General features: G+C 31.7%; 1 protein-coding gene across 1 annotated transcript; it reads left to right on the top strand.

Moving 5' to 3' along the window:
- Positions 1-212: 212 nt before the first annotated feature.
- LOC126720535 (protein SUPPRESSOR OF K(+) TRANSPORT GROWTH DEFECT 1-like) lies at positions 213-8,464 on the top strand. The gene is made up of 8 exons (XM_050423040.1): positions 213-615; positions 742-843; positions 3,613-3,815; positions 6,290-6,358; positions 6,459-6,533; positions 6,646-6,744; positions 6,822-6,932; positions 8,166-8,464. The coding sequence occupies exons 1-8, from the start codon at positions 228-230 to the stop codon at positions 8,295-8,297; spliced, it is 1,179 nt and encodes a 392-aa protein (XP_050278997.1). The 5' UTR covers positions 213-227; the 3' UTR covers positions 8,298-8,464.
- Positions 8,465-13,319: the final 4,855 nt, after the last annotated feature.

The following is a 13,319-nucleotide window of genomic DNA, read 5'->3' as shown; positions in this document are numbered from 1 at the left end:
CAAAATACGATTTTATCACGACGCTATTCGCCTAAATAATTTACTACCCATATAAATTGTGATGACTGGTTCGTTGGCCCAGGCCTCCGATCCCCTCTCACCATTAGAGGAATAAAGAGAGGTCAGGGGAAATCAGACACGCTGATTAGATTTATTGCTCATGCATATATCTATTGCAGATTAACTGTATGAGTGAACTAATTGACATACATATCTCTGTGTTATAGATGACTGACGATCTGCGCCGGCTCCTCGCAGAAGTTGATGAGACTGTGGAACAGGCAGTTAAAGCAGATAATAATTGCAAAAATGAAATTGCTTATGATTATTATAAGAAGGCATTTGAGCAGTTAAATCATTTTGGAAAGGTATTTGACCAGACATATCTGCCCCATTATAAAAGGGCAGAAGATATAGCAAGAAAACTACCTCCTGGATCCTCTATAACTGACACAGCACAATTATGGCGTTTCCCTACGTACTCGTCCCCGAAGTTGAGTCATTTTGTGAAGTTGAGTAATGTAGAGTTGGATGATGTGGGTGGACTTGAGGATTGCAAACAGGTATTGATGGAAGCTGCCATATGGCCTAAAGAGTATCCTCACTTTTTTACTGGTAAGTTCCTCCTCCATCATTGTATTTAACTTTTGGGTTTTCTAATCTCTGCTTTTAGTTAGTTCATCTTGATATTCTTAAGTTTCAATTCCAATAAGAATGGCTGGGTTTTAATCCTCTGTTTAGGGAATCGAAAACCATGGAGGGCTGTATTACTATTTGGTCCACCTGGATCAGGGAAGACCCTTCTAGCAAAGGCAATTGCAGCAAAAGCAAACTTTCATTTCTCTAGATAATATTTATATGGAACTTTATATGTTTACAGTCAACTTGCAATATAAACTTATGTTATGGACACATAAAAAGTGGAAATTGTTGTACAAATTTACAAAAAGTGGAAAATATTATACGCTTTTTGCATTTGTGTTACAACCTCTCGTGTGTTTACAAAGTAAATTTACATTACAACGTAAATATATAACTTTCCTATTTATATTTTTACCAAACCCAATGCCAATACGTAGCAAACAAATGAATTATAATAACTGATGATGAAAGAATTATACATGGAAAGAGATAAAAGAGCTAATTTTCATCTTCTAGCAAGTGTTACACTTTGTCTAAGAATTCATAAAGGAATGGAAATGAATATAGTGGAAGGAAAATGTTTTTAAATAAGGGAAATGAATGGAAAATAATAGAATATAATGGAATTAAGTAATCTTGTTTTGGATATTTTAAAATAAATAAATGAAAAGGAATGGAAGGTAAGTAACTATATTTGGGAGTAATATGGAGAGTAATGAATGAAATTATTTTATGATGATATTACTATTAGACCCTAATTTTAAAATAAATGATTGAATATATAGGAGTATTTTGAAAGTTTTAGTTAAAATTTCATTAAACTTAATTTCATCCCCTTTGATTACTCCCAATTTTGGGGGAACAAAAATTGAGCTCTTGAGGGACTAGAAAGGAATGAGTCTTCTATCCATTTTATTATTTCCCATTTAAACTTCTAAATAAGAAAATGAATTTTCTATTCACTTGATTAAAACTTCCAAACAAGGGAATGGAAGGAATATTTTAAAAATATTCTTTTCATTCCATTCTTTCCTCCCAAATGAGGTGTAAATGGCAATACATGTTATTAATTACACTTACCGGTTCATTACTCACACTCCCCAAAATATAACCAAACCATATTAAACTCCCCCTCATCTTTTCATCAATAGAAGCTACTCCAATTTTTAAACAGATTTCCTATTTCAAATTCTATCTTTTTCTGTATTCTTACTTATCCATCTTAATATTTTCATTTCTGCTATACTCATTTTATGGATATGTTGCTTTTTAAAAACGTCCAGCATTCAGTACCATAGAGCATAGCTAGTTGTGTACTAGTCTTATAAAATTTTCCCTTTATCTTAATAGTTATTCTCTGATCACATAATACTCATAATGCACCTCTCCACTTCATCCATCCTAATCTTATCCTATGATTGACATCCTCTCAATCTCTCTATTTTTATGAATTATTAATCCAAGGTATCAAAAGTTCTCTCTCTTTAGTATCCACTGACCATCAAGTCTTATCATCCCTTTGTTTATGTTTTTTTTTTTGTTTTTTGTTTTTATTGAACTTATATTCCATGTACTCCGTTTTAGTTCTATTAAATGAAAGTCTTTAGATTTAGAGCGTCTTGCAAAATTTTGAACTTTGCATTAACTCCACTTCTAGTTTCATCCTCTATACCTATATCATTTGCATAATCCATACACCAAGGGACTTCCTCTTGAATTGATTTAGTGAGCTCACCCCTCACTAGTGCAAAGATATATGGGTTTAATGTTGACCCTTAATGCAAACCTATAGTGATCACTTGTGATTCCTTAACTTGTTTTACACACTAATTACAGCTTCGTCATACATATCCTTAATCAACTTGATATACTTTAGAGGAACTCTTTACTTTGCCAACACCCACCTCATAACCTCTTTAGGAACTCTATTAGATGTTTTCTCAAGATCAATGAAAACCATATGAAGATCTTCATAGGTCTCTCTATTTTTTTCCATTAGACTTCTATGTAAGTGAATAGCTTCCAAGGTAGATCGTCCTAGCATAAGCCCAAATTGATTTTCTAATACTAATGCTTCATTCTTAACCTATGTTCAATCACTCTTTCCCAATGTTTCACTCAAGTTTAATTTCATGGTACTTTGTACAGTTTTGGATATCCCCCTTGTTCTTATAAATAGAAATTGAAGCCTCCACTCATTTGGCATTTTATTAACATAAACTCATAGGCTTAAACCTTTTGGACCAAGTAGTGTCCCTATTATTATATTAACTATTCAATTGGAAACTCCCTAAGGTATTATTTTCCCAACAAGTGGAATTAGCTAGGGTCCAAAGTGGTGTGCAACGAAGTTGGCTAGGTGTTCAGAGTCTTGATTCTTTGAACAAACGTACAATTTCTATCCTCCATTGGGTTATCTAGATTGCTTTACATTAAAAAGTTTATCAAATAACTTTTCCATCTCTCTTTATTTTTTTCTTCTTTTACTAACACTATATGATTCTTATCTTTGATGCATTGAACACCATTCAAATCTCTTGTTTTCAATGTCCATTAGTTGAGATGACGAACAAAAGTCTTTAAATTTGGATTTAATAGATTAAATATTTTTGTTGAAATCTAAGATATTTGAGTTTCAGCAAATGTGGACTTGAGTTCTTAATATTTTATATTGTTGATTTAGTTTCCTTACTTCATATGGTTGGGTCTTTTGTTCCTTTTATATGCTTTTCAAATGCAATTATCGCATTATTGGAATGTGTTGAATTTCTGAATTCATCATCTACGCCATTATGCTTCAATTGATTCCCATTTCCGATTGTTTTATTCTCTATTCTTCCAACCAGTTATTTTCGGGTGCATTTATTACAGTTCATGTACAGATTTCCCATAGATGTAGATGTGTTTGCTTTACAATCATTTTATATAGATGGAATGTTGCCAACACATTTACATGGGTACTGTTTATACACAGTATTTCTCCATCGGACATTGTGTCTAAATGGATGGGAGAGAGTGAACAGCAAGTCTCAGATCTTTTTCAAGAGGCTCGTAAAAAAGCTCCCTCCATTATTTTTATTGACGAAATTGATTCCTTATGTGGCCCACGAGGTGAAAACAATGAGAATGAAGCATCTCGACAAATCAAATCAGAACTTCTTGTACATATGCAGGTATTTTGTTTTCCCTAGAAATAAATTTAGAGTGATTTGCTCCAAGCTTCATTTTTATATATTATAATTCACATGCTTAGATTAAGATTGGGGACAAGTAGTTCGCCAATAGCTTCTTTTAGTTTATTACTATTCTGTTCAGTAAGAATTTTTTACATTTCATGATATTAGTTGAAAGGCATCTTATTGAACATTTTTATACTTATAAAATGGAATTTGAGGGATTTGATGAAAAATTGAACTGAAATGTTTAGTATGGTGACCTAACTGAAGGTATTTAAGCTTAAGTAACTTCAAATCATGTATGTGGCCCAAAGAAAGGCTATTTTTTCTTTTGAATTTTAGGTTTTAATTTCGCTTTTTGTTTTGCATTCTTGTATATATGTCTAATGAGTTGAGGAGAAGTACTTTAATAGCTATCTACAAGAACAATGAGGATATTCAAAACTGTACAAATTACTGTAAAATTAAACTTATGAATCACTCTTTGAAACTTTGGAAAAGAGTGATTAAATATAGGTTAAGACATAAAACAAAAATATTAGAAAATTAATTTGGTTTTATGCTAGGACAATCTACCATGGAAGTTATTTTCTTACATAGACATCTAATGGAAAAATATAGAAGCTTGTAAAGATCTTCATACGGTCTTTATTGACCTAGAGAAAACATATGATATGGTCTCTAGAGAGTTTATGAAGTGGGTTTTGGAGCAGAAAGGCTTTCCTCCAAGTATATTAAGTTGATTAAGTGTTTGATGGTGCTGTAAGTATGTAGTGTGAGAATAAGTGAAATCATCACAAGTAAGATACTATGACCTATCATTATATATTTGGAGAGACGTTGTAGAATCTAAATGCTTTCGATTAAGTTGAACTAAAACATAATATATGGAATGTAAGTTTAGAAAAGTATAAATATAGATGAAGGAGATATAAAATTCAATGATGAAGAGATACTAAAAAATAAGAGCTCTTGATATCTTGGTTAAATAATTCATAAAGATTGAGAGATTGAAGATGATGTAAATTATAGGATAATAGCATTGTGGATGAAGTGGAGAAAAAAAAAAAAAAAATATATATATATATATATATTTATATTTTGTGATAGTAGAATACTTATAAAGTTAAAGGAAAAGTTTTATAAGATTGTTATAAGACTAGATATGCTCTATGGGGCTAAATGCTGGGTTGTTAAGAAGCAACATATTCATAAAATAAGTATAACTGAAATGAGATGGTTAAAATGGATAAGTGGAAATAGAGGATTTGAAATGAAGAAATCCACAAAAAGATAGGGGTGACCTTTATTGTTGAAAAGATGAGGGAGAGTCACTTGAGATGATTTGGTTATACTCAAAGGAGAGCAACTAATGCACTCGTAGGAAAGAGTGAGGTCAATTCAAGTTGAAGTAAAGAAAAATAATGGAGGAAGACAAACAATAACATTAGTAGAAATAGTAAAAAATGACATCAATTAAGGAAGTGACAGAGAGTATGAGTTTGAATAAAATAAAATGGAGGAAAAAATACATATAGCCGACCTTGATTAATCTGTTGAAGATCCATAGTCGGCCCCAAAAAAATTGGGACTGAGGCCTTTTTATTGTTGTTGTTATTATTATTGTATGCATCCTGTTAATTACCAATTATCCCAAAAATTTAAACTATTAGGAAAATATGAATTTAATTATTTAACCATAATTATAACACTTTCCGTAACTTGTGGGTCTAAATTCCCCTAATAAGTGGGGGCTCAATAAGTGAGAATTTAATATTTTAATTGAGAGGTAGAATGAAGATAGAGATTGAATCCAGGATCTCCTGTTCTGATACCATATTAATTACTGATTGTCCAAAAAGTTTAAACTATCAGGAAATGATAACTTTAATCACTTAACCATAATTCTAACACATATCTTGTACTAGAGTTGTACATTATTTATGATTAAATTTATTAATTAATTAAAAAAAGGAATATATTATTAACATAAAATAGATGAGAAGATGACCAACCATTTCCTTGTTGGCCTTAAAATTAATGGCAGCGTAGTTTGCAATGCAGTTCATAGTAACTTTATGTTTTATGAAATAGTTAGAGTTTAAATTTGGTAAGGATATGGTGTAAAACCAATGTTTTACACTATCCAATAAGAGATTTTGTCATATAAAATTTTTACTTAAAATTTAATACATCCAATCACACCTAATAACCTTTTAATAAACTCTCAATTTGGTTGAATTTTCAAATGGATATTAGAATTGATTGTGTATGATTGTATTTATTCTTTAATATTTGATAAGCTAATGTGTCATGTTGGGATTAATATTGAAGAGTGTAAAACATGGTTTTACACTATATCCTTAGAAAATTTAATCTCAAATAGTTAATACATGACATTATCATACGTTGTTTCCTTCTACTTATCTACATGTAATCTTGAAATGGAAATTTTCTTCAATACATTTCAGGGTGTATGCGACGGTGCGGAACATGTTCTGATTCTAGCAGCCACAAATACTCCTTATGATTTGGATAAGGTAAGTAAAAAATAAAACACTTCTAACTTACGGCCATGGATAGAAAAGATTTTATGATCTACATTGCTTTAGGGTTGAGGCTAATGCAAAGTTAACGTAGGCCATAAGGAGGCGTTTTGATATGCGAATCTATATCCCTCTCCCAAATGAAAAGGCAAGGAAACACATATTTAAGGTACTTCAGTTCTTGTAATGCAATGAATTTGGAGAATCAAAGCAACTCACTGTACTTTATGCTTTTGTAGTTTATGTCTCGTTTAATATCCTCCAGTTTTTTATTTGAGCAGGTTCAGATTGGGGAAACTCCTAATAGCATTGCTAAAGAAGAATTAAAGCATTTAGCTAAGGATACAGAAGGTTTCTCTGGTTCAGATATATCCTATTACGTAAGTGTCAATTTGACATTAGGTGTCAGTATGTCTCCAAAGTGATTATATGACTAAAAACTGTTACATACTTTTAGGTCAAAGATGCACTATATCAGTCTATTCGTGCAACTCTTAGGGCTGATTTCTGCATTAAAACCAAAAAGAAATCATTGCGGCAACATGAGAAAGACAAACAAAATTCAGAGGTATGGACTAGCTAGGAAACTGATGTTCAAGACAAGAAATCATTCCAAAAAATCGTGTTTTTGGCTGAATATAAGTAACTTAATTATGGATGGAATTCTTGAAGATACATAGACTGCCTTTACTTTAGTAGTTAGTAAATTTATGGGAAAGAGAGAATTCTTGGTTTACATTTACATTTATAGACACACAAAATGTGCACATATAAGTCAATAAAAGTTCGAAAAAATATATATATATTTGAGATAAGAGATAGAATTTTGTTTATTACAAAGTATAAGAGGTTCACCACCTGGGCTACATACCAGCACTAGGGAAAGAAAGCCATCTGCAGAAAAGACAAACTACCCAGATATCACAGCGCCACAAGTTTACAATATGGAGAAAACCACGCTAGAGCACTGATAGAGAAAAAACTTAGACAAAAGACAAACGAAGCCCAAGTCCCACACACCACAATACAAGCCCAAGTCCCACATACCAGAACACAGAGCTTTCAAAAAACAACACCCCAATACAGAGCTGTCAAAAAACAGAGACTAAGAATTATTCATTGCGGCCAGCAACCTCTGATACTCTGCCAGGAAACCGAGTGCCCCTTCCAGGATTACTTTAGGATGTTGCTGAACATGTTCAAAGTAATATTTATTTCTAGCATTCCATAGCGTCCAGGATATTGTCGCCCATCTATCCAACTCCATCTCTGGTAGCCGATCAACAAGCATCCGGAACAGAGCAAAGAATTCCCTAGCATCATTGGGACATTTATGAACTTTACCTTGGCAAATCGCCCGTACATTTCTTGCCAAAGGACACTCCCACAAAAGATGGCCAACAGACTCTGGTTTTTCTACAGCAAATCTCACACCGTGGGTCAACCATAACTTCCCTCCGATGCAAGTTTCTTTTGTTAGTAAAATATTGGAGCAAGCACGCCACACAAACATACTTACCTTGGGTGGAACTTTAATGCCCAAAAGTCCTTATGTAAAATAGGATTTGAAGTAAAACTCAAAAGAGGGGAGGGTGTTAGTATACTGGAAAGAAAAAGAAAAAGGAGCGTGTATCACTCAATTGCATTGATTCATGTTTGGTGTTGATTTTCTCTTTCTATTAACATAGGCTGATTTTTTTTTTTTTTGGTCTAGTTTGTTTGTAGTAGTATTTTTTAAGACCCCTATGTCCACTTTGAATTTTCATATTCATTCGTGTCTCTGGAAATTGATGATTTGCAGATCCAGGTACCAGAGATCGAATTTGCACATTTTAATGAAGTGAGAGAGAGACATAAGCCAACTGTTAAGAAAAAATACCTTAAACGGCTTGAGGATTTCAAGAACGAGTTTGGGGTTTCCGGTGAAATGTAGAGACACGTTGTTTGTTGTTGACTTCTTCTAGTTGTTGTTGTTGTTGTTGTTGTTTTTTTTTTTTTTTTTTTTCCTCTTAGAAACTGTTATCCGTATGCTAGTGTTATCTGAATTTATCTCGATGAGTTACGTGTGTCAGTTTTGTTAATTAGAAGCTTTCCAACCCGTTTGCTTTTTGTCCTACTTTTTATATTACAAAAATGCAATAAAACTAGCTTTTCGTTAACAAATCTATTACCGATATAAAAAGAGCCAATAGACTTCAAAATAGTTTTAGAAATAGTGTTTTGGTTTAGTTATGCTTTTAGACTCATTCTAATGCTACTAAAAAACCTTAATTTCATACTTATTCAAGGAATTTGGCCAATCTGGTGAGATGGATTTTTTTTTTCACAAGTACACCGGTTTGTTTTTGTTTTATATTATATTATCTATATATAAAAAGAGCAAATGCCTTAAAGCTATAGTAGTTTCGCAACAGTATTTTTGGTTTGTTCAATTTGTACTGTTTCACTGACCCTTTTTTATTTATTTTTTATTTGAATGTGAAAGCTATAGTAGTTTTGCTATATTATTTTTGGTTTATTTAATTTGCAATGTGTCACAAAATAATAAAAAATATTAACATAACAAATTAGCACAATATTTTCACAATTGTTGAGGTGTTAATTTCTTATAGGTTAAAATAAAATAATAAAATATCATATTGGAACCAACTACAATTAAAAATAAAGGTATTGGGAAAAAAAAATGCTACATCTACAACATTTTTCACAACACTTTCATAACAAATCATAGTTGGTAAATTGTTATTGGTTCTAATTTAAACTTGCTAATGAAATTATTTTTTTTCCCACCAATAACAATTTGTAACAACCTACTATTTATAATTTGTTATGAAAATATCGTGGATATAACATTTTTGTTGTGAAAATGTTAAGACATCTTGTTGTCGTCACAATATTTTCAAAACTGCTGAGCTGTCAATTCTTTACAAGTCAAAATAAAATATAACAAAATTATAAAGGTATTACGAAATTGTTGTGCCATTTTGTTGTGTTTCTAGAAATTTTTTATTGGTTTAGTCAATTTTGTTGAGCCAAAATTCATTGTTTCACATACAATTTTCTTGGGTTGACTTTTTGTATTTTTTTTTCTTTACACACCATTTTATGTAAAAACATATAGTTTTACCAAAAAAAAAAAAAAAAAAAAACTTAGGATAAAAACACTTTTCATCCTTTATGTTTGGGGTAGTTTACAATTCCTCCTTAAACTTTAGAATTAATCTATTTTTCCTTTAATATTTTGGCAAAGAGCAAATATGTCATATTGTGATTCTCTCAATTAAACCCTAATGAAAGCTTATGATTCTTAAAATATTTTATTGTGTAATGTTTAAAATACTACTACTAAATTTTGACATTCAAAAAATTTTCTTCACGTATTTTCAGTTTTAGATGGTAGTAATGATTGGAAAGTTAGAATGATGATATAAAGTGTTTTATTTGTTATCTAAAGAACATTGACTTTCTAGGTTTAAACTTTCGAAACAGATAATTATTTAATGGAAAATTTGATGACACATGCCTTTTGTTATCTTTTTATTTATTTCTTTCTTAGCAAAACTCAGTTGCTTATTGTTGAAAGATGATGATATTCGTTATCATTATTAGATGTTTTTATTGAGTGGATATATTGCTTTTAGCAAATAGGTACTAAAAAACTATTATAGTATAATAGATATTTATATGTTATATAGCTACCCTAACTTTGTGTGTGATCAAAATTCTTATGTGAAAATTATCAAAAGAAAATCTTATACAAATGATATTAACTTTTTATAACATAATTATCAAAATTCTTAAAATTAATGTCTATTTTGATTAATATAAATCTCTATGTACTTTAAAAATTAAATGATTTATATCTTTGTTTTATGATACAAATAAAATTTAGAATTGACCTTAATTATCACTCTTTTTCCAAGGCAAGCATGTGTCTTACACTTGCTACCCTAACTAGTATAAATAAATAAATAAACTAACTTTTGCATTTTTTACTCGCCATGGGATTAACTACCATGTCATCTGATGTCATGTGATTGTTCCAGAAAAGGTTAGAGAAACGACTATTCTATATACATACTCAAAAGTGACCACCACGCATCCTTGACGCAATAGTCACTCTAAAAGTATAAGTACTTGTGAAGTGCAGGCCAAAGGTCAGGGTTCAAATCTTTAAAAGGGAGTTTTACACACATATATACTTAAATTAGATTAGAATAAAATTTATATCTTGTAAAAAAAAAAAAAAAAATCTTGTGACTACCAACTATAGAGTTTGCACAAGTGGCAAATTAATGTCAAGTAAGGCAACCCCAAAAAGTCAATTAAACAAAGGTTTAATTTAACCAATCTAATACCTTGAGGTTCACAACACACAAATAAATCCTATTTCAGAATAAGAAAAATGAACAAAGAAAGAGAATATTAGAAAAGAAAAGGAGGAAAAAGACCATCAATTCTAAAAATTGAATATATACCCAAACAACAAGCCAATTTTTCCCCAATTTAATAACTCAAGTGACATATTGGATTTCACAAGAAATCTGGAGAAATCAAATAACAGGTCTCAAGACCATTGGTTACAAACATCTAAAGCCCAAACTTTTCCATGTATATTAGGAGCTTCCAAATAACCCTGTTAGGTTCTAAGACTTTAGGAACTAATGTATTAAAACTTCAATATGTATTATGTTGGCAAACCATGATCAAAACATAGAGTCTAGGTTTAGGTTTGCTCAAAGTGTGGTTTTATGTAAAATTGGAATCGAGTGATTGCAGGATTTATTGGTCAAATCTACAAGGCTCGATCAATCGAAAATTAGACTCGATCAATCGAAACTCATGCAGATTTAATTTTCTGCTGAAATTCCAATTCAGCCCAAGCTCATATGACGTGTAGGGTTAAGTGTTTTACTTCAAGTATAAAAGGAAAAACCCTAACTACGTTTTAGAAGTTTGTGAAGAGTTGCGTGTTGAATCTTCTATGAGATCTAGAAGTGTTTACCTTCATACACACACATAGAGTTGTCAAGATCAAGATTCACGTCAAGAACTTGATGATCTCTTTAGTTGCTGCATAAAGAACTTTAAAAGAAGATTTGAAACATTTGAGTGGAGTCTCAAAGTCACAAGTAGGAGAACTTGTGGTTGTTGCAGATCAAAGAAAGATGCAATCTGTGGACTTGGAGCTGTCACGTGGTTGTGGTAGTAAGTTTTTTACACGAGGTAGCAATAGGATGTTAGCGGTCTAAGTTATATTGTAAAAACTTCAATTCTTTCATAGTGGATCTGTTTTTACCTTGAGGATAACTAGGTTAAATCCTCCACAGGTTTTTACCTGTTAGGTTTTCTTGAGTTACCATATCGTGGTATTCTTTATATTTCCACATTATTTGCATGATATGATATTATTGTGTTAACCTAGATTTGAATAATTTATCTAATTAATCATTTGGTTAAATAACTAGGTTAATCTACTTGTGTTGAGGGGCCTAAAAATGTACAAGTGGTATCAGAGCGGGTTAGCTCTTATGTTTAAATCTTTTGATCTAAGAGTTGATCCTTGACCCTTGTTGTCATGGAACACGGTCACTCTCTTGTGATCCCTTCTCACTTTGATGGGAACAACTATGCTTACTGGAAAGTAAGGATGAAAGTCTTCCTGAAATTTATTGATAAGAGAGTGTGGAATTCTGTTGAATACGGATGAGAGAAACTGACTACTCCTGTTAGTGAGTGGCCAACATCTCAAAAAAAGGCAGCCGCTTTTAATAGCAAAGTTATGAATACTATTTTTAATGCTGTTTTTATGGAGGAATTCAAGAGAATCTCAAATGTTGAGGTTGCTCATACTGCATGGAATATTCTCCAACTGTGTATGAAGACACAAAGGAAGTTAAGATTAATAAGTTGCAATAGTTAACAACTACATTTGAAAGTATTAGAATGTCTAATGATGAGTGTTTTGATGAATTCTATGCTAAGCTTAATGATATTGTTAATTCTGCTTATAATTTGGGTGAAATTTATGATCAACCTAAGATTGTTAGGAAGATTCTTAGATCATTGACTGTGGACTTTAGACCTAAAGTGATTGCCATTACTGAAAGCAAGGATGTGGACTCCATCCCTATTGATGAGCTTGTAGGATTTCTCTAGTCCTATGAGCTAGACCTACCCAAAACAAACAAATCCAAATCAATGGCTCTTAAGTCAGTTGATAATGTTGATGGGAATGGATTTGATGATGAACTCTCTTCTACATAGATTGCTTATCTTGCCAAGAACTTTATAAACTTTCTTAGGAACAACAACAAAAGGGCAAGAAGTAAAAACAATGCTGAACCTAGGAATTTTAAGAAAAATGAACCAACTAAAGTTAATAATGCTGATAAATCAAAAGAAAAAGTTGGTCAAACCTCTAGTAATTCTCTAGGTCAACAATGTTTTGGTTGTCAAGGGTATGGTCATGTAAAATCTAAATGTCCTACATTCTTGAGGTCAAAGGGTAAAACTATGGCTGTAACCCTTAGTGATGATGAAGCTTCTGATCACGAGTTTGGTAGTGATGAAGATGGAAACTTCTATGCTTTCACAGCTACTGCTACAATTGACGAGAGTGTTGTGGTTGAAGAAAACCCTTATGATGGAGAACTCTTTGAGTGTGTTGATTTGCAAGAAGCTTTTAATAAGCTATGTAAGGTTGTTGCAAAGGATGCAATGAGTGTAAACTTAGGTCTAAAAAAGATTGCCACTCTTGAACTTGAAAAGAAAAACTTGTTAAGAAAAACTTGTTGCTGAATTTGCTTGATGCTAATGAATTGGTTAACAAGGTGAAGACTGAAAACATGATGTTGTTTGATAAGATTAAGAACCTAGAACTAGAATTATCTGTAGCTAGAGAACAAACACATAGATCTGCTAGTTCTAAACTTGATCACATGCTGAGTGTTCA

The sequence above is a fragment of the Quercus robur genome, chromosome 4 (assembly GCF_932294415.1).
Source record: "Quercus robur chromosome 4, dhQueRobu3.1, whole genome shotgun sequence".
NCBI lineage: Eukaryota > Viridiplantae > Streptophyta > Magnoliopsida > Fagales > Fagaceae > Quercus > Quercus robur.
This window is presented reverse-complemented; position numbering and strand designations above follow the sequence as displayed.